This window comes from Electrona antarctica (genome assembly GCF_951216825.1).
Source record: "Electrona antarctica genome assembly, chromosome: 16".
NCBI lineage: Eukaryota > Metazoa > Chordata > Actinopteri > Myctophiformes > Myctophidae > Electrona > Electrona antarctica.
In genome coordinates, this window is record NC_136797.1 from 38,637,696 (window position 1) to 38,665,067 (window position 27,372).

The 27,372-nt window shown below is 43.1% G+C and overlaps 1 protein-coding gene across 5 annotated transcripts in view; it reads right to left on the minus strand.

Moving 5' to 3' along the window:
- The window catches only part of mphosph9 (M-phase phosphoprotein 9), a 31,940-nt gene extending 4,798 nt beyond the window's left edge, over positions 1-27,142 (minus strand). The window contains exons 1-25 of one of the 5 annotated variants that reach the window (XM_079524898.1): positions 27,028-27,142; positions 23,393-23,670; positions 19,611-19,758; positions 16,776-16,865; positions 16,191-16,657; positions 15,813-15,963; positions 15,318-15,390; positions 14,077-14,180; positions 13,437-13,553; positions 12,772-13,008; positions 12,022-12,215; positions 11,216-11,365; positions 10,961-11,048; positions 10,201-10,361; positions 9,583-9,637; positions 9,081-9,128; positions 8,358-8,422; positions 7,049-7,153; positions 6,154-6,390; positions 5,450-5,613; positions 4,356-4,874; positions 3,805-3,897; positions 2,610-2,727; positions 1,492-1,583; positions 48-143 (exon numbers count right to left, since the gene is read on the minus strand). In XM_079524898.1, coding sequence (XP_079381024.1) covers positions 48-143; positions 1,492-1,583; positions 2,610-2,727; positions 3,805-3,897; positions 4,356-4,874; positions 5,450-5,613; positions 6,154-6,390; positions 7,049-7,153; positions 8,358-8,422; positions 9,081-9,128; positions 9,583-9,637; positions 10,201-10,361; positions 10,961-11,048; positions 11,216-11,365; positions 12,022-12,215; positions 12,772-13,008; positions 13,437-13,553; positions 14,077-14,180; positions 15,318-15,390; positions 15,813-15,963; positions 16,191-16,657; positions 16,776-16,865; positions 19,611-19,758; positions 23,393-23,634 — 3,814 coding nt within the window. In that variant the 5' untranslated portion in view covers positions 23,635-23,670; positions 27,028-27,142. Of the gene's footprint in view, positions 1-47; positions 144-1,491; positions 1,584-2,609; positions 2,728-3,804; positions 3,898-4,355; positions 4,875-5,449; positions 5,614-6,153; positions 6,391-7,048; positions 7,154-8,357; positions 8,423-9,080; positions 9,129-9,582; positions 9,638-10,200; positions 10,362-10,960; positions 11,049-11,215; positions 11,366-12,021; positions 12,216-12,771; positions 13,009-13,436; positions 13,554-14,076; positions 14,181-15,317; positions 15,412-15,812; positions 15,964-16,190; positions 16,658-16,775; positions 16,866-19,610; positions 19,759-23,392; positions 23,671-27,027 lie in introns of all 5 variants that reach the window. The other 4 variants (XM_079524895.1, XM_079524897.1, XM_079524896.1 and 1 more) reach the window with 4 other exon arrangements.
- Between the last annotated feature and the right edge of the window lie 230 nt (positions 27,143-27,372).

The following is a 27,372-nucleotide window of genomic DNA, read 5'->3' on the forward strand; positions in this document are numbered from 1 at the left end:
ACAACAGTGTCACTCATAATACATTGTGAAAGGCCTACGGTGCCTACCTGCCCCCTGCTCAACCCAGCCCAGCTGGGAGTTGGTGTCAGTGGGGTTGACACTGCCAGAGAAGTCAGCTGATAAACTGCACGACTGAAGCAAGTCTGCATGGGGAGGAAAGGCCACAATCTTACATTCATGCATCATATATATATATATATATATATATATATATATATATATATATATATATATATATATATATATAATCATCTTCCTGTTGATTTTACGGTTTGAAAATATCGGATTTAAAGCCCTATCTGTGGCCCACGACAGTCTCCAATGAAGACCTGTACAGGAGAACAGGCATGACCCCACTGTCAAATGTGATCAAGTTCAGAAGGTGGATGTGGATTGGACATGTTTGCAGAATGGACCCAAGTGCCATGAGAGGGTAGCCATGAGATGGACACCACCTGGGAAAAGAAAAAGAGGCAGGCCCAAAGAGACCTGGAGAAGATCAGTGGAGAGAGAAATGAAAGAGTTGGGGTGGCCAATTGCAACATTGGGCAGAAGACAGACAGCATTGGCGTTCGTTGGTGAAGACCTTATGTGCTATCCAGCACGAAGAGGATTAAGTAAGTAAGTGTGGATCCATCTATCAAATAGTAAAATCAAAAGGAAGTTGACATTGTTAGTTGTTAGTTCATTTGTGAAATGATTAGATAAAAAAATGTAATGCAATTAATGCATTGGTTAGATCAGGGGTTCTCAACGTTTTTGGCCGGGGACCCCCGGAAATGCTTTGGCAATGTCTCGGGACCCCCGCCCCGCCCACTCCCGACCCCCAATATAAATTGACTGCTACAATAACCTTAAACCATTTTGGGCGGAAACCCCTTTTGGCGACCCCCCGAGGGGTCGCGACCCACAGGTTGAGAAACCCTGCCCTAGTTAAAATATGGCCCTTGAGGAAAATTAATTGGGGAACCCTGACATACAGTGTATAAATTAACACTGTAATACTATAGAGGCCGTATGTGCGTGCGGGAACTGAGTGGCAAAAAAATACTTTCTGGCCTTGACAGCCCATACATCCAAAAAGGAAAGTCCTATCTGATTGTATTAAACGGAGTTAAACTCACTTTAACTCACTCGATTTGACACTCACTTTATGCATTCGCATATACCCTCTATACTTTGTGGCATTCAGCACGTTTCAAGCCAAGCAGCTGGCCTGTGATTCCACAGGGCTAAAAAAAGCACACTGCAGATACTCAAGAGACTGAGCAAGAGTTCTCACCACAGCGATAAATAACAGTCCAATCGGCATAAAAAAAAGTAATTCCGCCTAGGTTTAAAGTAAAGAAACGTGGAAACCCACTCCAGCAGACTGCCTCAACGACCTCGCAGGAAAGAAAAACAATATTTAAAATTTAATATTTTTTCCCTTTGTTTTGGCCATCCAGCCTTATTCTTTGACTGAGAAAGGGAATGAACTACAGTAATTACCTTCATCTCTTCTTGATGCTGTAAAGTGGAGTCTCTTCCTGGGGCTGGCACTGTGGAATGAATGACGTCTCTGATCTAGTGGAACATCTAACCTGCAGAAAGAGATATGACATGATATCATTGCTGTAGGGCTGAAACCTATCATCTCCATATTGGAACTTTTTAGCGACCGTACTGACGACCTTAGTGGACACTTTTTGAGTGGTGCAACCACTCCATTAAGTAGCTATGTGTGTCTGTCCCTGGCTGACTGGCTGGCTGTGTCCGTCCCTGGCTGGGTCTGTCTGAGCACGAAAATTGCGTTTGGTTGGTTTTCACAACCAAGTGTCATTGTTGCACAGCCTAACACACACATGATGATTTTGGGTGTGACAGTACAGTACAGTAGAGGGACCCCCTGGGGACCACCACACAGTAACTGTCATTTCTCAACCGTTTTGGACGCGGGGCGGCTCGCCGGAATCAGCCCAGCCCCCTGGGCACGTTCCTGGCGGTCTGGATGTTCCGGGGACCCCCCGGAGACTCCAACATGGTAACTCTCTCATTTCTCTACCGTTTCGGACGTGGGGCAGCTCGCCGGAACTGGGCCGGCACCCTGGCCGCGTTCCTGTGGGTCTGGAACTTCCGGGGACCCCCCAGGGACCCCTCACACGGAGTTGCACCACTCACTTCACACAGGTGTGATTTTTCATGATTGGCTGCCTCTAAGCCAATGGGAGACTTACTGTAACCGTAAAACCCATAGTCTGAACGGCATAAAAACCCATATGGCAGTTATGGCTGAGTCATTCTAGTTTTGTGTTGTCTGGTAAATGAAAACCCTACTTGATCAAATTACAGCATTCCACAAAATTATCAAATGTAGCAGATCCACAAGCTCGATTCACTTGTCGTTTTGTCTTGGGGAGGTCAGAGAGGTAGGGGAAACTTGCATTGTACTGTAGGTGGTGAGCAGTATTTTTAAATCTATTCTGTGTTTGACTGGGAGCCAGTGAAGGTTGCGGAGGACCGGTATGATGTGGTCTCAGGATTGGGTCTCTGGTGAGGAGGCAGGCAGCAGAGTTTGCAAATACTGTAGTTTGTAGTGTCCAATGTTAGCAACACTATGAGAGGCTCACCTTTTCTGCAGGTGTTGCTGTCTTGGCAGCTGTCCAAGTGCAGTGGAGTAGTTCTCCGTGGGACAACGTTTGGGACTGGATCTTGCAGACAGAGGCATAAGTAGAGTTTCTCTCTTGGCTGCCCAACAGAAACCAAAGGAAAAATGACATTCAAAAACAAAAGTAGCTTATTTTTATGATTCTAAAGCCTAGTTCAGACCTAAGGTTCACGACGAGCCGAGGTGAAACCACTGCAACGTTCTAGAACGGTTTCATCGCGTTGAACTACGCATAATAAAGCGTTAGAAATCAAGATGAAATACCATTGTGCCCAATCCCTGTGCTATCGTCATATTAGAAACAGTCAGGTAGGGGTAACTGAACAAATCGATGTAGTCTAATTGACCATTTGAGACTCAAATTATTGTGAATGTATAAGGAATGTGACAAAAACAAAAGAAAACTCCATGAATTCAAGGCTTCATGGGATGTGTAATTGATAGATAGATTGGGTGAACTATTCCCTTAAGTGGTTAAGACTAATCAATATAGGTGATTATAAAGATGTTATTTTTTTCACATCCGATTCATTGATATAACAAAAATAAATCACACCCATGTGAAGTGAGGGGCGCTCTTATCATCATACATCATCTCATCTGGTCAGTCACAATTTGCGTCCTCACTTTTCCGTCTTCACTTTTCTGCCCTCACTTTGAGGAATATAGGAGCGCCCCTCCTATATTCAGCTATAGTGAATATTCTTGTCCTAACACAAACATTAAATGCCATCGACAATGAATTGAGAATGTATGTGTGTCTGTGTGTCTGAGCAAATTGGCTATTTTGTCCTAACACAAATATTAAATTTGTATGAGCAAATTGACGTCATTACGTCATGATGATGTACGATTATAAGACCGCCCCTCACTTGACACAAGTGTGATTTTTATATTATTATCCTCAATACGTGCTTTGCTCAGCTAATCAAATCATCTCAATTCCGTGATCAGCTAGATTCTAGCTAGCAGCTAGCGCCCCTCAAAAAATAAGCTTCTCCATTATTTGATTAAATGATCTAGGTGATGATCCAGTCTTCTCCATGTCTTCATATATGGAGACGGACATATATGGAGCGTGTCACGAGGCGTGATGTCACGTGAATTTTAAACTACTGAACAGAGAGAGTGAGAGAGATGCGGGGTGTTTTACATACTCGGAGTAGCTGGAGGCAGGCTGTGATGCGGGGGTAAAGACGACGATCTGTGGCCTTCTGGAGACAGGCTCCGCTGGGGTCTCAGGAGTGCTGCTGAAGAAGCGTCATAATAGTTAACAAAAACTAACGGAATAACCCAAACTAAAATTGAAAAAAATCTGTTAACTGAACTAAATGACTATAATTACCGGTACGAAAAGAAAAGAAAAACTACACAAAACTAACTAAAATTATAGACAAAATGCCCTTAGTTTTAGTTTTTCTTGTTACTACACTAAGAGAATATATATATTTTTAAATTGTATCTTTTGTTGAGTTTTTATTACACAATAGGCCTACTTACATTTGAATCCTGCACCTGAACAAAAAACCCAAAGTATGAAAAAACTAAACGAACACTAAAAACTATAAATTAAGCGTAAAAATAAATAACAAAAACTAGCAAACCCGCTGTAAAACACAAATTAAAACTAACTGAATTAGAAGAAGAAAAAAAAAAGTCAAAACAAACTACAACTAAACTATAATGAAAATTCCAAAACTATTATAACCTTGCGCTGAAGCCCTCTCTGGAGAGAGGCTCCTTTGGGGTTTCAGGGGTGCCGCTGAAGCCCTCTCTGGAGAGAAGCTCCTCTGGGGTCTCAGGGGCGTCGCTGAAGCCCTCTCTGGAGATAGGCTCCTCTGGGGTCTCAGGGGCGTCGCTGAAGCCCTCTCTGGAGAGAGGCTCCTCTGGGGTCTCAGGTGCGTCGCTGAAGCCCTCTCTGGAGAGAGGATCCTCTGGGGTCTCAGGGGCGTCGCTGAAGCCCTCTCTGGAGAGAGGCTCCTCTGGGGTCTCAGGTGCGTCGCTGAAGCCCTCTCTGGAGAGAGGATCCTCTGGGGTCTCAGGGGCGTCGCTGAAGCCCTCTCTGGTCCGTCGTGACGACACCTGACCGCTCTGGCCGCTCCTTGCTCGGGTCCAGCGCTTCCTCTAACGAGCTCGTCCACGTAGGCGTCCGCTCCCACCTGCTCCTGGATGGGCTCCTTGTGCTTGCGTTCCACAAGGCCCACCGTGGTCCTCTGGGTGCCCCCCCCTGCGGAGAGAAGACCCACACAGATTGTAGACGAGGTCTTATAAACCTGAGGCCGATTCTACAAAATGTCTTCTGAAAAACGTATTGTTACTATGTCAGCAGTGAACGTAAACGCAGCAATTCCATATGAGGGTTTAGGCTGGACTTCATCCATCATAATGGATAAGTGGTGTTTGGATCCCAGCCCATTAAGACCTGAGACCAGATTCTACAAATGTCTTCTTAACAGTAGTTTTCTGAAAAACCTATGTTTCTGTTATCAGTGGTGCTCAAACTTTTTCATGTCAAGGACCCCAAAAATGATCTGTATTTGGCCACAGACCCCCCCATCTCAAAATATGTTGTTCCAAAGCTGTGAAAGAATATATATTCAACGATGTGCACACCTTTTCACCATTCTTCAAAAAATAGCAGGTCTACAAGCTCATAGCGCGGCACTCGGTGCCACACTATGAGCTTGTGGATCTGCTATTTTTCAACGGCAAAAGTTTAAAATGATGGTTAAAGTGGTTAAAAGCTAAGTCGACACACGGATGAGTTCCAGGTCTTAATGGGGGTAGAGGAAGTGCACTTACAGGGGGCTCGGCTCTGCGTGGACCTGGTCTCCTCCAGCTCTATCAGAGCCCTCAGCATGGGGGTCTGGTTGCTGGATCTGTCTCTCCTTCCGGCCTCTCGGAGCCCGGAACCACCACCGTGTTCCTGAGGATGACTCTGCAGTTTGTCTGGCGGCGATGAACACCTGCAGAATGGCAGGTCGGTGGATTAATCATTGTGTCCGGACAGTGTTCAGTGGATCGAGCTTGCAGATCTCCACTTGCAGTAACTACATTACAGTACACTTTTTTGATACTTTATACGTCTGCTCCACTACATCTCACAGCTTCTTTTTTTACCCCACTACAGTTATTTGAACACTTTAGTTCAATGCTGTTCAGTTTAATTTTCGGGAATATTGGACATACATGGACTGCGAATCATTTTAAGCGTCAGTGTTCTACAGGCTTGTCCAAATGTCAGAAAGGGGCTAGGGAGAAGCACTTGGCTTGTCGGGCCCTAGTACCCCTGGAGTCATGAACTTCTAGTGACATTTTTGCGCTCTAGTTCCTGGATATGACTGGCAGTTTCTGCCTGATCTCGCTCTAAATGCTCACACCTAAAAGAAGAAAAAGATCTAGATCTAAAAGATCTACAAGCTCACACTAATATCTCAATTGTACACATTGTGAGCTTGTAGATCGGCTAGTTTCCAACACTGTCTGAAACGTTACTGAAACATTACCTCCTATTGCTGCCACCCCCCGATGAGTCCACCAAGCCTCCTGAGCCGGCTGATTGGTCACATTGCAGATATGGTGACCTCCTGTAGCCGTTCGATTGGTTAGTCTGAGCGAACGGCGACCTCCTGCCACTCTCTGATTGGTCGGTTAGTCGACGAGGAGACCTTAGACCGCTGACGGGGTCTGCCTCCGTCTGGTGTTTGCTTGGGGACGGTAGCAGGTCAGGGTGGTGGAAAAGACTGGCGACAAGTTAAAAATACTTTATTGTCCAATACGCGAACATTGCTAATTACAAAATAATAATGATGTACACCTACAGCAAAATATACTTTTTATAATGACAAAATAGTGTCACCCAATAGCACAGTAGCTACGACGAGACTGGATCATATTATATACTGCATCATATTATAATTAATTCCCATGAATTTAAACTGCTTGATTGTGTCATAAATCATAAATAAATTTTCGACTGTAAATGTTTGTATGGTCAAGTCGTAATGTACAATTTGTACGGTGTGAAAGGAAAGGAGCCCCCCCCCCGCCCCACTAGTGTTGTCTGCTAAACAACACACTATGTAAAATATATTATTCTAGTATGTTCTACATACTAACCAGGTGCCAACCAGGTGAAGAAATCACAGATTGAGGACTTTATATGAAATATCCAACACCGAAGTTGCTTCTGAACATACAGTAATTGCTAGTTTGGCCACTTAAAATGCTCTAATCTTAATATAATATCTGAAAATACAAGCTCTCAATGCGTTGTAGGTCGGCTTGTAGGTCGGCTATTTTTGCTGTGAAACATGCTTCCATAGAACGACAGAAGACATGCTGGCTTCTATGGAATCCATACAGGAGGTGAATATACATTTTTACATCCTTGATGCTTACCCGGCCCCAGAGGGCTGTGTGCTGTTACGAGGGGCGTGGTGGCGTGATCTGGCCTGGTTCTCATGCTCCAGCTGTTTGACCTGAGACTCCAGCTTGGAGATCACCCTGAGAATACAACAGAACAACGAACAACCAGATTAACACTCGTCTCGTTTCATTATCACCCCGAGAACAGAACAACCAGATTAACACTCGTCTCGTTTCATTATCACCCCGAGAACAGAACAACCAGATTAACACTCATCTCGTTTCATTATCACCCCGAGAACAGAACAACCAGATTAACACTCATCTCGTTTCATTATCACCCGAGAACAGAACAACCAGATTAACACTCATCACGTTTCCTTATCACCCCGAGAACAGAACAACCAGATTAACACTCATCACGTTTCATTATCACCCCGAGAACAGAACAACCAGATAAACACTCATCTCGTTTCATTATCACCCCGAGAACAGAACAACCAAATTAACACTCATCTCGTTTCATTATCACCCCGAGAACAGAACAACCAGATTAACACTCATCACGTTTCCTTATCACCCCGAGAACAGAACAACCAGATTAACACTCATCACGTTTCATTATCACCCCGAGAACAGAACAACTAGATTAACACTCATCTCGTTTCATTATCACCCCGAGAACAGAACAACCAGATTAACACTCATCTCGTTTCATTATCACCCCGAGAACAGAACAACCAGATTAACACTCATCTCGTTTCATTATCACCCCGAGAACAGAACAACTAGATTAACACTCATCACGTTTCATTATCACCCCGAGAACAGAACAACCAGATTAACACTCATCACGTTTCATTATCACCCCGAGAACAGAACAACCAAAATAACACTCATCACGTTTCATTATCACCCCGAGAACAGAACAACCAGATTAACACTCATCTCGTTTCATTATCACCCCGAGAACAGAACAACCAGATTAACACTCATCACGTTTCATTATCACCCCGAGAACAGAACAACCAGATTAACACTCATCACGTTTCATTATCACCCCGAGAACAGAACAACTAGATTAACACTCATCTCGTTTCATTATCACCCCGAGAACAGAACAACCAGATTAACACTCATCTCGTTTCATTATCACCCCGAGAACAGAACAACCAGATTAACACTCATCTCGTTTCATTATCACCCCGAGAACAGAACAACTAGATTAACACTCATCACGTTTCATTATCACCCCGAGAACAGAACAACTAGATTAACACTCATCACGTTTCATTATCACCCCGAGAACAGAACAACCAGATTAACACTCAGATTGACTCACCTTTTCAATTCCGATATCTGGTCATTGGCGCGGTGATGCTTGTCCTCTGCCGACACTAGGCTGTTCTGTTGGGTACAGGTGCAGTGAACAACATAAAGAGTGAAGATCCACATAATGTGTGCCTTTTACAACAGGATTATGACTGAATTACGGTAGTTAATTTCTGACATTTGTATGAAATACAATTACTCCATCAATATTAACAATAATAATAATTGCGAACGCAGGTCGCATTTACTATGAAAACGTACATTTCCCGTCAGTTAGTTAGTTTGTCACCCCCAGGCATGACCATATATGGTCAGCATCTCTACATCTGACCTCAAACCCTTATGTCAGAACAGGTCAGCTCCATATGGAGATCTAAGTGTGGCAGCGGGGGCAGTATCTTGAGTGTACAGGGTTTGATGAGAGCCTAGGTAGGGCCGGGCCTTAATTTTCGGGCCTGTTAAGAACTCTAGTTTTCGCCGGCTGCCGGGCGCGGCTGCACTAATAACTTTGGAGCAGGCCCGTCTAGAGTTTAAAACGGACAGGTATCAGACATCGAAGAGGAAGGATGGATGGGGAAGGATCAACATATGGAATGTCAGAACAGGAATGACCATACTGTATATGGCCATGCCTGGGGGTGACTAACTAACTAACTAACTGACTGACTGACGGGAAATGTACGTTTTCATAGTAAATGCGACCTGCAGTCGCAATAAATTATAGAATAGTTACCTTAACCCCCACATGGACTTTCTTCAGAGAGTCATACTCCCCCAGCAGCTGAGAAAAGAAAAGCAGATATTTTATTCAAACTTAGTTTTAAGTTATAATGGCCTATAAGAAAGGGATACAGGCTTAAATAGTCCCAACTGCACTTTTTCCACTTCAAATATTTATAGGTACCTTCTTTCATAATCGTTTGGGAATGTCCAAATGTTTCCACATTTTGGAGTATGGTTGCCGCTAAACTTAACTAAAGTTAACATTACACCGTATCCATCTTTATTTATTTTAAATGATGTCTAAGAAGATGGTTGCTACGTGGTGGAAACCTCCTCATATACCTTTTTAAGATATATTTTACCTAGAAATGTCAATGGCGAGATAGCTCACTAGTTTTGCACCAGTCTTGCTCAAATTTAGAAATGAGATCTCATAGGTGTCTGAATCTAGATTGTGATCTTTTTTCGATTAATTGTGCAGCACTATTAGGAGACCAGCAAAGCAGACTCACATCCTGCAGCATCTTGTACTCCCGCTCCCTCCTGACCTCCTTGTCCCGGGCTTCCCTGCAGGAAGGGATGGACCACATGAAAACCACATGTTACGCCAGGGCTCCACCGGACGCGTTGCGTCTCCGTCGCGTGCGTCAAAAAACGCACCGGTTCAATTGTAATGCACGCGTCGCGTCTCCGTCAACGCAACGCAACGCGGGCAGTGGAGCCACCCTTCATTGATTAAAAAGGGAACATTCCCTGACGGTGACGGTGACGCGACGCTGACACGCCCGGTGGAGCCCTGGTGTTACGGTTATTGTGGCAATTTTTTGTAATAATTACAATTATTATCAAAATGGCACTTTTGTTTAGCACTTGAACACCCAGCATCCCTATTCAGGGGGGGGGGGGGACGTTAGCCAAAGATAGGCTATTTGTGGCGAACCGATTTTTGTAGAGTGAAATAAGAGCATACCATATACTTTACAGAGAATTTGCAGCTCAACAAAAGCCCATTCATCCTAGTCAATGACGGAAGACAATTTCACGATACATTAAAATCTCTGCGATACGATTGCTATGAGTGGGTTTTTTTATCACGATAAGCGTGACAACGATCGTCGTCCCATCCCTACCGGCAGGCGGCCTGCGCCGCCTCCTCCAGCTGGCGGACGCGGCTCTCCAGGCGGGCGGCCGAGGCCTCCCTCTCTGCGCCGGACCGCTTGCTTTCCTCCAGGCGCTGCTGCAGGGATTTAACCGTGGCCACCGCCACGGCGTAGCGCTCCGGCCATTCCACCTGGCGAGGAGGAGACGTCACGTAAACCACTCTTAGGGGCTGTCACAATTAATGACATTTTACATGGCGATTAATTGTCAAGCTAATAATTGAGCTTAACGATTTATTTGCGTTTTTGTCGTTGAACACTGGAACAAATGAATAGAAATGTCATTTCTGTTTAGCTTTTAGGCTAACCTAAAAATGCAAAGGAATTACTTACAGTGCGTTTTAACAGCAGGAGAACAACGGCGAGCGACACTTGAATTTCATTGGCTATCACCTAATCGCCCACTATCGCCGGACGATGTCGCCCAAAAGATGAATTATTTTCAACTTTTCGGGCGACATTCCACCACCCACTTTTCGACTATCGCCTGTGCGCCTGCTATCGCTGCCGTTCGCCGGTAGTTGCATAGACAAATAGTGCACTTCCGGAAAATTCATCTGGCTGCCGGCTGCTGTTAAAATGCACTGTGACTGAAAAATAGTGGATATCCAAAGTGATATTTTGTCCAAAACAGAACTCATTCGGATCATTATCTACATAACAAAGAGATTAGAACACCACAGGCCTTGTACATCCCAAATAAAATAGTAGAAGGATCTAGCAATGTTACCAGTTTCTTTTCCAGTGTGAAATTTTTGCCCTCTAGTTCCTTGATATGACCGGCAGCTTCAGCCAGAGCTCGCTCTAAATGCTCACACCTAGAAGGAGAAAGATCATTTACACTTCACCATACCAAAATAGCTGATCTACAAGCTCTCAATGTGACACGTTGTGAGCTTGTAGATCGGCAATTATTTTTTAGCCACCATCGCACAACGTCTTTATAGCCAGGAATGCATGCCCACAAACAGACACACAGACACACCTTTCTCGGAGGGCCTGGTTGCTCTGCTCCAGGTCTTGGGGCAGGTCTCTGAGGTTGAGCTTTTCTCGGAGGGTTTGGATCTCAGACTCATAATAAGCTCTCAGATCATCCACGTGTCTGTAGTGCTTCTCTCTAAGGTTCTGCCTCAGCCTACGAGGAGAGAGAGACAGAGAGAGAAAGAGGGGGGTGGATGGATGGATGGATGGATAAGAAAATGACTTTTGCAGGAATGGACAGTGGTGGAAAAAGTACTCACTCTGTCACTTATTTTACTTAAGTGAAAGTATCCATACTGCAATGTAGATATCTCTGCTGTCGGGAAGAAACCACCTAACTCCAAAATGTTCATTTTTCAGGAAATTAAGAAAACGTTATATTTTGAAAACAAAGCAATACTGCCTCATCAAAGTTGGTGTTGTGACTTATATATTGTCAATTACTTGCATAAGAGTGGGAGAGGTGGTGGAGTTAATTGCTTTAGCAGACAGTTTGAGGGTCCAATGGAGTTAAGAGGTTTTGTCCAAGGTTTTTTTTTACTACTTTCCATTGGTTCAATATTTTCGAAACAACACACAGACGTAAAGGGTGTTCATACTGTTCAATAGCACTGATTTATGCAAACAAAATAAAAAACCTCAATAATGCAGTAGGGTGGTTTCCTCCCAACTGTTTTACAATGTAAAAGTAGAAAACTATTGGTATCAAAATGTACTTCTGTAGGAAGTACTCTTCATGCAGAATGACCCGTTTCACAAGTTTTCAAATGGCATAAGGTGGTTATAAGAGGCTTGCTACATTACACTCACAGAGAAAGGGCAACAGGATCTCCCGATAGCGAAGACCTCTCTACGTGCTGACTGGCGCCAGAGGTGGACTTCAGCTTCAGCGTGCTGGTGAGACTGCCCTCCTCCTCGCTGACCCTGGCCGTAAAGGAACAGGGGGTCTGGTCCTTGTCCCGGGAAGCGGACTGCTGCGACGGGTGTGCCCAGGGGCTCTGCACCTTGGTAGCGGACAAGGTTAATACAGTTAACTAAAACTAAATAAAAAACAAAATAGCATTTTTTTTTTAAAAACACATTTTCGTTAAATGAACTAAATAAAAACTACAATACAAAACGATAACTAGCTGAAACTGTATTGTGTGTTTACAAGGGTACAGGCTTTAGTTCTGACACTGTTATTGGTCCGACAGTCATTAGACCGACAACCTACCTCAAACCCTAACCTAACCATAACCGCAAACACGGGAGCAACGCATGTTCGAGCCCTAGTCCGACCGTTGTTCCCGCATGTCGTCAGAATTACCATCGGATCCGTAACTGAATACATTTCCAAATGCTATCGTTTACGTTTTTATTACACAATACTTACCTATTCAATCCTGCACCTGACAAATAACCCAAAGTATAAAAAAAACACTAAAACCAAAACTAAAACTAAATAGCATTTCCAAAAACAAAAACTACTAATAACTAAATGAATTAGAAAAAAAGAAAACATTCAAAACGAACTAACACTAATCAAAACAAATGGAAAATCCAAAGCTATTTTAAAACCTTGATAGGGGAGAAGCTGGACATGTTGGAGGAGCAGTCCGTGTCTCCGGGGTTGTTGGCGCTGCACTCTACCACGCTGTCGGGGCTGACAGGGGTCCCGGGGGCCCCGTGCTTCGGGTAGAGGTGATGAGCCGCCTGGGCGGGGAAGGAGGGGCTGCTGATGTTGGAGGGAGAAGTGACGCCGGAGGTTCGCTCTGACTGGCGCATGTGAACGGCAGGGTCCAGAGTTAACGCCTGCTGCAATGCAAACAAAAAGAAACATGTGCAAGTTATGAGAGCTATTCTGCCTAAGACTATAAAGAGTCCATTCACTGTATGTACGTGTGTGTAATTATGTATAATGAGAACGATATATCGCTTTGGCTGATATATCAGACATTATTTTACTTTTTGAATGACGTCAGGCAATTATGCGGCTGATGTGTCCCGATTTTTAACCACTTTCAACCTGTTTTGGGCAAAATGTTTTCAAAAATGTAATAAAGTTAATGCTTGTTTTGAGTTTGATCTGGCTATTTTCGAAAGGATTTCAGTAAGTGGTTAAATAAAATAGAAAATGTTTCCTTTTTTTCTTTCTCATGTCTTTCTTTTTTCTTTTTTTTTTTTACAAAATATCAGTCAAAACATTGGTAATCTGTGGTTTAATACTCTCTGGTGTGCATTACCTGCGGTGACAAAGGACTGGATGTGCCGGAGCCGTCCCAGTCAGTGTGCTTAGGCTCTGGTTTCTGCTTGTTCTCGTAGATCTGTCTCAGAGACAGCCGAGGCTCTTGAGGTGGAGTCTGTGGGAGATATGACACCAGCATTTAAGGCTTTGTAAACGACACGTCCATCTATTTCACTCGACGGTTTGACAGGCAAGTAGCAATCAATTGTTGTTCCTTTTCTGTTCTGTGGCTTGTTTGATGTAATTAACCGATTCCATGCCACCATTGACACCGGTGCAGTGGTGGCAGCAGTGCCAACAGAATGGCCGAAAAAGGCCACGAAGAAGACCCCATGGGCCGGCTCCGTGAACTGGGAGAAGTAATCGGCCATTTTTGAGCCACCGCCGATCACCTTCTCTAGCGTCAGAAGCGCTAATATGATAACCGGGATGTTGCGATAAGTTTTTATTGAGCTCCTAATATCGTCCCTCACCTCATATCACCTCAATTACGAGAAAGAAAACACAGAGTTCTTGGATTTCGATGACATCACGGTTATCAATTTAAGACATGCAGTATATGGCATAATCAAAATACACAGTTCTCTCAGAGAACACATGAATAATACTAGTAGTAGGTTTCCATTATTTACACCTACCAGACTCATGGACACCTCCTGCAAAAGGAGGTACGCGCCGCTGTCAAAGCTATCCGGAAGGGGACGATAGATCTCGTTCTCATTCAGACGCCAATACGTCAGGCCTGGGAACAAATTAAACACATTTTAGCATCATTTAGCCTAAAACAAGTTTCCTAAGATATGTAGAATGTTTTACCAAAAAGGGTCCTATCTTGTGCGATTCAAAATATTAAAATAAATGCCTAATAAGGCATAAGGGTCTTATTAGGAATGTCTTTATATTTTGAAAAAGATTTTAAACTTCAAAAATTCACAATTTTGGGAAGTGTGGTTGCACTTTCCCTCGAGTAGCTCACTAAGTACAGTATGATGATGATGTATGGTGATAATGTATTGACCCAAATGACGTCACAGGTAACAGATAAAGTTTATAAGGAATAAATAAATAAAGTCGGGCAATTACTATAGTCTCGTTGCCCACTGGCAACCACACTAGTGAAATAATCGATCTACATCTACACGTTATTATGAGCTTGTAGATTGGCCATTTTCAACATTTTAAAATGTTTTTCAAAATACAAAAAAACAAGATTAGTCATAAGGGATAAGGCGCCACACAAGATAAGGCCCCAAATATCAAAGCATTGAACTTTTATTTCGTCATAAACTACAGGGAGTAAATTAGGCTCAAGTTTCTTTGTCCAGAAGAAATGTAACTGATACACTGCTGTAGATCGGCTGAGGCAGGAGAAAATGTGCTTCAGTCAACAATTTCCAGACCGCTGAACAAATCTGGCCTCTATGGAATGGTGGCAAAAGGAAGCCATTGCTTAAACCTGGCATGTCAATTTGGCAAAAATCTCGGATGAGTTTAATCACAAATCATTATGAACTAGATGTTTTCTGAAAGTTTGTTCTGATTCTGAATGTTTATATTCTGTAGGTTTTGGGATATTCGTTTTGAGAGGAGAAAGAAAAAATAAGTTTTACAATCTGTAGTTCATCGTACGACTTGGTCGTACTGTGAAAATAGCTGATCTAAAAGCTCACAACGACGCACCACGATGCGGTGCGTTGTGAGCTTGTAGACTATTTTTCACAATCTTTGAAAATAATCTTTTAAACTGTGTCTACTAGAATGCTGGGTGAAAATGAATTGCAAGCCTTGTGTGCGATAGCACCCTCTTCTGGTCATTACATGTTCCCATTAGGACAACATTAATATCAGTCCAGTCTTTTCTCTGTCAGTGTGTCATTACCTGACACCTCAGACAGCAGGCTGTCACTCCTCCTCAGGGGAAACACGTTAGAAGAAAGCCCAGTCAGTTGATTCTGCAAGCCAATAAGACATGACTGGGTGAGACTTCACAAAAATAACCTATACATTCAACAAGAGTTACTTAATACAGGGGGGTGCTGCAAAAAATAGTTAAATGTCTCAAAATGCACATTAAAATTAATCCATAACATATTAATAGAAAAGATACTGTTTAAAGGACCACTTCACCACTTTTCAACTTATATTCATATAATAGGTCCTCACTAATGTTCATGATAAAATACCACCAATTTTTCTCATAAGAGGGCTGTGGGCAGTTGCTTTTAAAACAAGATTTTTTTCAGATGACTAAAATGACATGGAAAAACTACATGAAATTGTATTCAAAAGACTATGACTAAAACTAAATCAAAATGTTGCTGTCAAAATCAACACACGAGTGCAGCCAGTTAGTTGCTAGTGAGTTGCAGTGTACCTGGTCCAGTGCGACTGTGTGTCTGTGTGGTTCCCTTGGGCTCAGGGGCTCCTGGTAGTAGTCACACACCTGGGGTGACGTCTGCCCTGCCCTGCCCTTCTTCAGCCTCAGCTTCTGCCTCTGGGCCCAGGAGGTCAAAGGCTGGTTGGCACTGCCAGGCAGGAACAGAATAGATCAGGTCCCGTTGAAAAGAGAATACATGATTTAACCAATTAAAAGTGATATTTGTGTGTAAAAGCGAATAGATTTTGGTTAAAAATCTAAAGCTCTATATTCTGATATTAATAATTGCAGTAGTGTTCAGTAACAGGGGTTTCCCCCGGCTCTTTAGCAAACACATTTTAATTTGGGTTGAAAGTGGCTAAACTAAAGACCTACCTAGAGTCTCTCTGCTGGCTGGACAACGGGCACGATTCTCCAGTTCCTGGAGTCGTCTCGTTAGAAAAGCTCTGCTGGTGTATCCTCCCAGTGACCTCTGGGAGCTCTTCCTGGAGGCCGCAGGTCCACTCGGGGTGCTTCCCCTTCCTGGGACTGACCTCGTGCACGTCCCCGGGAGACAGCGTCTGGCCCAGGCCCGACTCCCACACAGACAGGGTCCCATAGCCGCTGCTCCTGACCGTGGCCAAACGCTCCTCGGTGCCGGGAACCGCCGAGTTCGAGGTCTCCGGCGCTCTATCGGGCGGAGGAGGCGAGGGGGAGGTCAAAGGGTAGCGGGCAGGGGCACTGGTCAAGTCCTCAGGGGGAGAAGGGTCACTGGGGATGAGGGCGGCATTGACAGGGGTCGGCTGGCCACTGCCCTGGCGATTCTGGAGTTGAACCAAGGCTTTAATTTCGTCTTGAATCAGCTGTAAAACAAGCATTCCATGTTGTTGTTGGTTTGTTTAATACACATGAATATTGTCCACTAAGTAATTACCAACAACATGGCATGACTAAGATTAAGCTGTTAGCAAGCAGACTGACCTGAATTTGACACTGGTATTGTTCTTGCTGAGCAAGGATTTGCTCGTGGTATTGCTTCTCGACCAGCTGAAAGAGATGCAACCATCGGCCCTGTTCGAGGAAAAATACCAGGTTTCGGTCGACATTGTCAATTATGCATCGGGAAGTGTACAATACATGATGTTGTGACAATGCAGTATGTGAGAAATAGAGAGAAATCTGACATACAAAAAGAAAATGATCTGGGCAGCGAAGCAGGGAGGTGAGAGCGTGACGACACAGGGCAGCATGATGAGTGCAAAGATGCGTTACGGTTAGGGAGATGACATTTATAGATGGCACCGTGAAAGCCTGTGGATGTAGCTCATACATCATGCACATCATTATGCAAATCCTGGTCGGTCCATGTGCAGATGACCATGCCCGACCTTAAATCTCCTTTGGGCGTATCTTATTTACCGTATACTTCCTGTGCGTTATGGTAAATTACATTTATAGCACTTAACCAAAGCGCTTTACATAGATTACATTGCATTCACCCATTCACACACAAATTCACACACCGATGGTGGAGGAAACCATGCAAGGCACCAACCTGCACATCAGGAGCAATTAGGGGGTTCAGAGTCTTGCTCAAGGACACTTCGACACTAACTCAAGGGGAGCCTGGGATAGAACATCTGGCTGCTCTACCGGCCACTCTACCCCTGAGCCACTGCCGCCCCATTACTACCCATTTACTCCTTTCTTGTTACTTTGTTTTATTTTTCAACCAAGGTTCATGTTTTAGGTTGTTATTAGAGAAGGTAAGAGTTGAGTGTTATTATTATTATTAATCTTTTTTCATTTCTGGTGATTTTTCTATATTGTTCCTGCAATTTTTCAACCGGTGCCTTACGGGAAACACTACTCACACTGACTCTTGAAGCTTATATGCATCACTCTACTCCCAACGGTATCTGCCCTGTATGTCGTACTGGGGTGCTGCCATGCAACTGAATGGATCAATGAAGGTCTATCTATAATATATCGTTGCTGTCGGGCAGAAACCTCTTATCTCCATATTTTAAGTTGTTTTGTTTGTAAATGAATGCCCTACTGGCCTACTTCAGGGGTTCTCAACGTTTTTGGCCGGGGACCCCCGAAAATGCTTTGCCCCCTCCCGACCCCCAATATAAATTGACTGCTACAATAACCTTAAACCATTTTGGGCGGGAACCCCTTTTGGTGTTTTAAGCATTGTTATAATTTAGCTATTTAAAAATAGCAGATCTACAAGCTCATAGCGCGCCACCGAGTGGCGCGCTACGAGCTTGTAGGTCTGCTATTTTTGAAAAATCGTGAAAAAGAAATTCAAAAACAAAATCTTTTTTTTTTTTTGAAAATAATTTGGGGACCCCCTAAAATAATTTGGCGACCCCCCCGAGGGGTCGCGACCCACGGGTTGAGAACCCCTGCCCTACTTGATCATACTACAGCGTCACACAAAGGCATCAAATGTAGCAGAAATACAAGCTTGAAAAGCGGCGTGAAGCGATGCATTTTGAGCTTGTCGATCTGCTACTTTTGCCATTTCTGAATTCGAATCCTGAAAAGTCATCGTTTTGGTTGGTTTCCACCCGACAGAGACGATCTCCATGTGCCTTACCAAAATACCGGCTGACAAGATGACTCCCATTCTCCAGAAGCATGACAGAAGCATGACAACGATCCAAACATACCGCCGAAATGACACAAGAGTTTCTATGGAAGAAGAAACATGAAAACTATGACCTGGCCAAGTGTATGTGGCCTGAGCTGAATCCAATGGAACATCTGTGGCGTGTCCGCCACTGTCATGTGACCACAATAATAGTGAATATCCACGCAAGCATTTTTCCAACTGAGAATGATCCTACTCAAGTGGAGATCTGTCGCTATTTGAACTTAGTGGTGGGTGTTAGAGGTGCTCCGATTGATCAGCCACCCATCGGTGATCGCCCGATTTTCACTCCAAATGACTACGGTATATTGGTGATCGGTGATTTTATACCACTTAAGTGTTATAAAGGTCAATCAGATATATAGTATCAAGTCGTTTTGCATCTTTGTGACGGGCCTAAACATTCTCCCCTTCCTCACCACACACACACACAGGAACAGTTTTGACATATATTAATTTTGGAAATATTCCAATTTTCCCCTTACGCACAAGATCGGTACCGGCCAATCGTGAGAAAAACAATCGGTGATCAGGATCGGTTCCAAAAAACCTGATCGGAGCACCTCTACTGGGTTTACACCAGACTATACTATATATAAACCATTTTACACTCCATCATTCCCACTGTTGGAGAGCTGTAATATCTTGGTGTACAACTGTACATGCACAACTTTAATCACATTAACCATGGTGCTATTTTGGACATTATTGGCAAAGCTTTTTAAGATTCTTTGAAAATAGCAGATATACAAGCTCACAACAAGTAAGACTTTGGACTGGAATGTGTTTACATCAATGGATGTAACCAAGTGATATCAACCACATTGCTGGTAGCACTGTATATCAGTGTTCCAAGAATACTGTCTCCTGAACATTAAACCATCAGCTTTAAGTGTGGTACTGTGTGTTAACAATGTACAAACAAATTTACAATGTTTGTGCTTTCAGCTGTGATCCACATGACAAACAAAACGTGATAGCAGAGAGAGAGAGGGAGAGAGGGAGAGAGATGAGGCATGCAAATGCAATTACATGAGATCAATGGCTACGGCAATCAAATCCATCAAAAGGCCTGACTGAACATGCTCTTATAATCTCACAAGAACAGTGCGACATATTATTGAGCCATCTCTATAATAAAAAAAGGTTCTCACCTCACAGTCCTTCCAGATCTCGGGGTCCGTCTCTCCACTGCTCTGGATCTCCTGCACCAGCACCCTCAGGGTCTCCAAAGGACTGGGATTGATGAACGGAAGGTTTTTCCCCTGTTCAAATGCCTCGTCGGTGCTTAGACAGAGCCTCCTAACAAAGACAGCCATAAACTGTATTTTAGTGTGGTTATGTACAATATCACATGGTTTAAATCATTCAGACCTGAAAGCATTCATTTTAGATCTTAGCTACTGTGTACATACATTTTCTGAAAACTGATCTGGATTTGACTAAAACTGTTTTAGAAGGCATTTCATTTTCGCTGTCAGGCCTCTTATCTTCATTTTCTTTTCTATTTTTTTTTGTACAGGAGACTGACAGGAAATGGGGAGAGAGAGATGGGGAGTGACACACAGCAAAGGTCGTCGGGATCGGGAATCGAACCCGCGACACGCTGTCAGGCTTTAGCAGCCTAGGTGCCCTGAATATGAATCCTGATAAGTAACAGTTTTGGAGTTTCTACCCGACAGAGACGATTTGTAAGAATCGGCCTCAGGTCGTTCTAAGTCATATGACCAAACCTCAAACAATAACACAGATGTACAAGATTCCGTGTTAGAAACAATAGCCAGAAGCATAATACAATGGGATATTATTCATTAGAGAGACAGTGAAAGTGTAGTTAAGACGTAACCAAAGACGACCGATTGTGATGTAATGTTATGTTTTATGCTCATATGATATATGATATAGTACTTTATTGTCAGTTCACACTGAAATTTGTCTTGCGACCGAGCAGCCAAGTATGCAGAACACATATACACACATTATTTGACATAACACAAAGAACAAGACAATTTACATACATAAAGACATGAAGACAAGAGCAATGTCCACCGCCAAGATTACCCCGTGGCTACTACAACTCCTGATTAAGCCTCAAAGTCGACTGGTGGACAAAGGACCTCTTTAGTCTGACCTTATTGTATGCTGGTACACTATATCTCCTTCCTGAAGGTAGCAACCTATATTCTCCATACAACACATGCTTAGTATTAGAGGTGATATTCCTTGCTTAACCTTAGGATGCTGTTATCATACGTGGATGTATAAGGTTTCTGAAGTGGTTATCCAACAATCTTTGAACAAATGTTCAGTTGTTGCAGCAGTTGTGACTTTAGGGCTGCAGACAAACATCCATACCAGGTGGTACTACAGTACTGAAGAACACTCATAATAACAGAAGTGAAGAACAAAAGAAGAATCCGTTTACTAGCACCGAAGGATCTTAGACAGCGAAGGAAGTAGATTCTTTGCTTTGTTTTCTTACACACTGAATCAATCTGATCTTTACATGACAACAGATGGTCCAATTACTACTCCTAGGTATTTGTACGAACATACCTGGTTGATCGGTTCACCATGAATAGTAATGGGGGATCTGTGTATCTCTGGTGGTGTACCAAAAACAATCTCTTCAATCTCAATCTCCAGGTTTTGATGTACTTGAATTGAAAAGGAAATCGCAGACAGAGGGCTAGCATATCCATGATGAATGCATTCATTCTCCAGTGGTTGGTATTAACAAACTGCGGGAGAATGAGTATAGTGAGCAAAAGCCCACAGGGCTGTCATCAGTGGGGAAGGAATAGGTTTTTGTCTCTGTTGTTGACAAGATGGGCAAGAAGGTTGCAATGTTCAGCTCAAATGTTGTCTGCAGTCTGCACACATGCCTCTGATTAACCCATTGAGACCTGGAACGCATCCATGTCACGTTAGCGTTTAACCACATTAACCATTAACCCATTTTGGGCGGGAACCCCTTTTGGTGTTTTAAACATTATGTTATAATTTAGCTATTGAAAAATAGCAGATCTACAAGCTCATAGCGCGCCACCGAGTGGCGCGCTATGAGCTTGTAGGTCTGCTATTTTTGAAAAATCGTTAAAATGTGCCTTTTTCTTTCCGAAAATTGTCATGATTTAGAAAACTTTTTTTTTTTAAATTTCGACGTCAGGCCTGAATGGGTTAAACCCATTAAAACCGGAAAAGCATCTGTGTCATTTTAGATTTTAGCCACCAAACTCATAACGAGTTACTTTGTGCCACACTATGAGCTTGTAGATCAGATCTGCTATTTTTGAAAAAAGTCTTTAAAGAGAAAACTTCTAACTCAAATCTTTGCTTCTGGGAGTCCCTGGAACAGAATATTGTGAGATTAATTGATTCCCCCAGGTCCATTTTGGAACATGTTTTTGATTTTCTGAAAGATTTATTTTTAAAGAAATAGCGCAGATAAACTTTCTACAAGCTCACAACACATTGTGATTCGGCACGCTGTGAGCTTGTAGACTGGCTATTTGCGCTAAGCATCATACATACGTGTATGTATGATGTACTGTATGTAAAATTAAGTACTTTGGAACCAAATGACATGGCACTCCAACGTCTTTGCCTTCATTGCCCAGTTACAGAGCCATTGGCCCATTTCATTTTGGACTGAAGACATCCAACTCTGGCACATTTTAAGGCTTGTTCCACGCTCTAGAGTCTAGAGGACTGCAGTTGGTATTGAACACAATGTTCCAGCCGGCAAGGAATGTTTTTGTTTTTTTATGCTATATTTCAGATAGGTCTGTGTGACGTGTAGAGCAGGGTTTCTCAAAGTAGGTGACGTGGCACCCTAGGATGCTTTGACACAAGTCCAGTGGGGCCTCAGAATACTTTGATAATATTTGGAATTTATCAATGTCGCTTGCACTTGGTGCGTTGTTTTTTTGTATACACACCAAGTCTCTTCACAAAATAGACATGTTACATAGTTTGTTGCTGTCAGGCAGAAACCTCTTATCTACATTTTTTTGGGGGGGGGGGGGGTTCTCGTAAATTAACACCCTACAATACATGATCAGTGTCACACAAAAGCACCAAAAGTAGCAGATCTACAAGCTCGAAATGTCTCGAAACACATTTCGAGCTTGTAGATCTGCTACTTTTGCCGTATTTGAATTTGAATCCTGAGAAATAACAGTAACAGGAGGGGTGGGGGGTCCCCAGCAAAAGTAGTTAAGATAGCATCACAATCATTTTGACTTCCAAGCTCACAGCGTGTCACTTCGTGCCACACTGCAAGTTTGCACATCTGCTATTTTGAAAATTATTCTAAATAATTTAGAATTTTCAAATGTAGGTCCACGCGGCCAAATAAATGATCCTTGTCATTAAAAGGTTTGAGAAGCACTGGGTTATAAACTGACATGCCCCCCCCCCCCCCCCCCCAAAAAAAAAACCCCTACATTTTTGGCATCTGCCACTTGAATTAAGGTGACTTGATTGATTTGATATCAACATCAAGAAGGGCCTGTCAGCTCACTTCACGGTTTCTACAGTAGGCAATTCCATGATGTAATACTTTGTCTTCAAGAGTGTCGCTTTTGTTTTGTGTCTTTGTAATGTTTGAAGGCAGCACAATCCGTAATATAGGAATCGGTCAGAATCGGTATCGGCAGATATGACTCTGCAAATAATCGGAAATCGGTCATAATTTCATAATCGTGCACCCCTAATACCGTGTAAATGTTCCCCTCAATTTCCCATTCCAATCCAAGTGTGTTTGTCTTATATGTAACGCCAGCACCGCTATTCCAAATCCCCCTCAGGTACATTTTCAAAGTAATTTCAGCAATGGGGTAATACATGTTTGGGTTGGTAGATCTGGTTGAGCTAGTCATTTTAAAAGTGGTTCTCAAGTCAAAAAAGGGTGGGCACCCCTGCTGTATGGTACCTGATCTTGTTGCATGCTGGCGTGATGTCCAGCGGCCTGATGTCCAGCGCGTCTACAGGTGTCCGTGAGGTCGGGATGTGTCCGTCCTCTGGCCCAGCGAGCCCAGAGGCCGATGTCCCCTCCGAGGACACCAGAGAGGTCTCGCTCTCCTTACCCCCATCTCCGTTAGGACCGACGTGGCAGTGGCTCAAGGCCCCCACCGAGCTGGACACATCCTCAGAGATACTGTCATCTGTGGACATGCTTAAGGGCCCATGGAGAGAAGATCACTCGGACACCTGTAGTACAAAAAATAAAATCACACTTGTGTCAAGTGACGGGCGGCCAGATTTTTGGGATGATGTTCTCATATCCGTGATTTATTACAAGATGAATTTATATCAGACAGACGACGTCTTACATTGTTATTTACTGCCCTAGAACAAACATTAAAGTCCATAGACTTGGCTGGCACGAATTACATCATAATTTAACCCTAAACAAACATTAACCCATAGACTTGGTTGGTGACGGGGGATTAATAATAAGGCTCTAAACAAACATTAAAAGTCCACAGACTTGGCTAGCCTATGACATAATTTCTGAAAGCCATGCATTGGAGGGCATAGCGGCCCTCAAAAAGGGCACAAGGAAGGAAAACTTTAATCTGGGAACCCAGATTGAAGATCCCGACCCTAGCCTCTGGGGGCTATAGTGTCCATCATCAAGTGTCCTACATGACAGCTAATTCACTATTATGTAATGAGTCATCATGACATTACTGAATGAAGACAACTAGGGCTGTCACGATTACACATTTAAGTTGATGATTAATTGTCACAAATAATTGCAATTAACAATTTCATTGTGTTTTTGGCATTGGAAATTGGAACTTTATTAATAAAAAATAGATTTCTGTTTGCCTTTTAAGGTGGCCTTACACTAGCCGATAATCGGGCATTTTTTGACGCTCGGGGGGTGCCCGACTCAATCGATCTGCTCGGGGCCGCTCAAAGCGCGATCGGCCCGATCAACATCAAGAATGTTTGATATTTGCTCTGCCCCGCTCCGATTATCCTGTAGTGTGTGGTGCTATCAGATTTCAGATTGAAAAAAATCGGCTAGTGTAAGGCCACCTTTAGGCTTCGTGATAAAAAAGGTACACAGGGCAGATATGACAAATAACTGAAATATACCAAGAAATTACTGATCTAAAAACGCATCACAAAGTGACGAGTTGTAAGCAATGTAGATCTGCTATTTCTTCTTTTTGAGTGGTGCAAACCACTCCAACAACTGGCTTTGTTAGTACCTGTGTGTGTGTGTTTGTGTACCTGTCCCTCAAAAGAATGAGCATGGTTACTATGGTCACTGACATTACGTCAGACCACAGCTGATCAGGCTATATAAGACCTTGCACCACTCAGTTCACACGGGTGTGATTTTTTTTTAATGTATGAACAACTTTCAACATGGAAACCGTAACGATTATGACAAAATAATTGCGATTATCTCAAATAATTGCGATCAGACGATTGTTTAATAATATTGACACCCCTAAAGACAACATAATGTCAATGTCTGTTAAGCTTCCCATGATCCCATCACTGGAATAGTCTTCCTACCGAATTAAGAGAGACCACCAACTACTTGACTTTCAAATTCAACCTTAAGAGATGTCTTAAAGCAAAACAAACTTGTAAACCCAATCTTTCATATTATACCATTGTTCTTTGTCCTGTCCTGTACTGTACTATGTTCACTTACGTCTTGTATTGTATTGATAGGTCTATGTTTTGTATTGGTAGTAGTTATATCACCACTTTTAACAGCCTGTGCTCAGGGACTACTGATGAAAATGTGCTTTTGGCTAACTCTGGCTCATTTACATGAATGTGAAAACTGACATGTTGAGTAATGTGCACTGTTCTGTTCCTGGTAAGTAAATAAATAAATAATTGATTGATTGATTGAAAAATGTATTAACAGTTTGCAGAATTACAGTACATTTCAAGCACAAACTCAATACAAAGGCTGTTAACTGTGAGTGGATGACCCAATTAAGCATTACACTTGTTTCCAATAGGGTCCACAATGTTCAATTCATCAAAAACATTTAGAGACGTACAAATAGACACTTCTATATAGACAAAGGACAGAACAGGAAATCATAAAGGAGGTAAAAAGGGAAAAGAAACATATACAGTGAGGGGAAAAAAGGGGTGGGCGGTGGGGGGGATTCACGTTCAGCTCCGTTCATTTGTTTGTTTTCCTTGGAGGAGCTGCGTTGGGTCCACAAGTCGGCTCCGTGGCCGTACCTTGAGTTGGCTGTGTGGCCGTGACCATCTCTTGTGTTGTCCTTGTGTTGGGTCCCCAAGTCGGCTCAGTGGCCGTACCTTGAGTTGGCTGTGTGGCCGTAATGCTTATCATAAACTTCCTGACCTAACATCTAGTCTAGCACTGAAGAATCCTCAATGAGGCAATTATGGATGGTTGATACTAGTTACTATACTAGTACTAACTACTTAGTAGTTACCAGAGCCATAGAGTATAGACAGAGTTGCGACATTGAGGGGGCAGAAAACAGCCCGGCCACATGGTTCATGTACTCGTGCGAGCCCATAGTAGACTCCAATGCATTCCGTAAACTTAAGGTGTCCCTATTCGCCAATAGAAGTATATGTAGAAGAGCCGCCATTGCCATTGGACTGGCCCCATGAAGTGAACGGAGTTGTCGTAACTCTGTCTTACTCTATGGCTCTGGTAGTTACAAACTAACCGAGATGCATCAGTTAACACTAACCAATAACATTCACTAGCTAACAACACTAACCAAGATGCAGCACTAGTTGGTAACATTCGGTAGTTAACACTAACCAAGATGCAGCACTAGTTGGTAACATTCAGTAGTTATAGTTAACACTAACCAACAAGATGCAGCACTAGTTGGTAACATGCAGTAGTTACTAACTGACTAGTTAACACTAACAAGATGCAGCACTAGTTATACATAACAGTTGTAGTGTTACTGGCTGGTGCTGCATATTGGTTAGTGTTATATAGTAGTACAGTAGTCTCTAGGGAAGGGAAGGCAGGTACCAACCCAACTGCTCTCTCTGCAGTCCTGTCTACATTGATGAGGAGGGTGCGTGTTGCTCACACACACACACACACACACACACACACACACACACACACACCTTTGTGTGGCTCAGTGGCTGCCTGGCACACATCATCTATTCTAGATTGTATTTAAACAAGTAAAATAACAGAGACATACCAACACAAGCCATAAGTATAAACAAGATAAGGTTTTACTAAAAGATAACATATGCGTCTTCACGCCAGCGCTGATGCGCACAGCCCGTCCCAACTGGGATGCACAGCCCGGACGTTATTACAACAAGCTGTTATTTAATGATAAAAAAGCACTGGTATTATATAGCTACCATCCACAACTATACACAATTCATATCTATAAGTTAGCTCAGTTAGCTCTTCGTGAAGCTAGCCCTGCAGTAGCGCGAGCTGTGCATGCAGTGACATTGATAAGAAGAAGATAATTAATTCCACACGTAATGACGTGCTTCGCCGGGAACGCAGCTGCATTCGTGCTCGTGGTGAAGTGTGTGGGTGTGTTGTTGCGTATTATTTACCTGCTAATATCGTCCATGTTTTCCTTGTGTTTTATGGTGTGTGTGATGTAGTTTAATATAGTTGGCTAGCGGCGGGGTTGCTGCTTGCCTCTCTGCACTGCAGCGGCGGTTGTTGTTGCCAGATAAGCAACCAGGTCTGTGGAAAAACAAGCCAAAAAGAAGCGACTGGTCCGGGGACCACCACCAGTGGTCCATGAGGGTGTTCATTGAAGCTAGCTAAATGATGGAGAGTTGGTAATGGACCCTTAAAGATCTTTAACTCTTGAGAGTTAAATCTCAAATGAAATCAAATGGACCCATAATTTACACTCTCAAGAGTTAAATTATTATTGTTAAACATCTGCA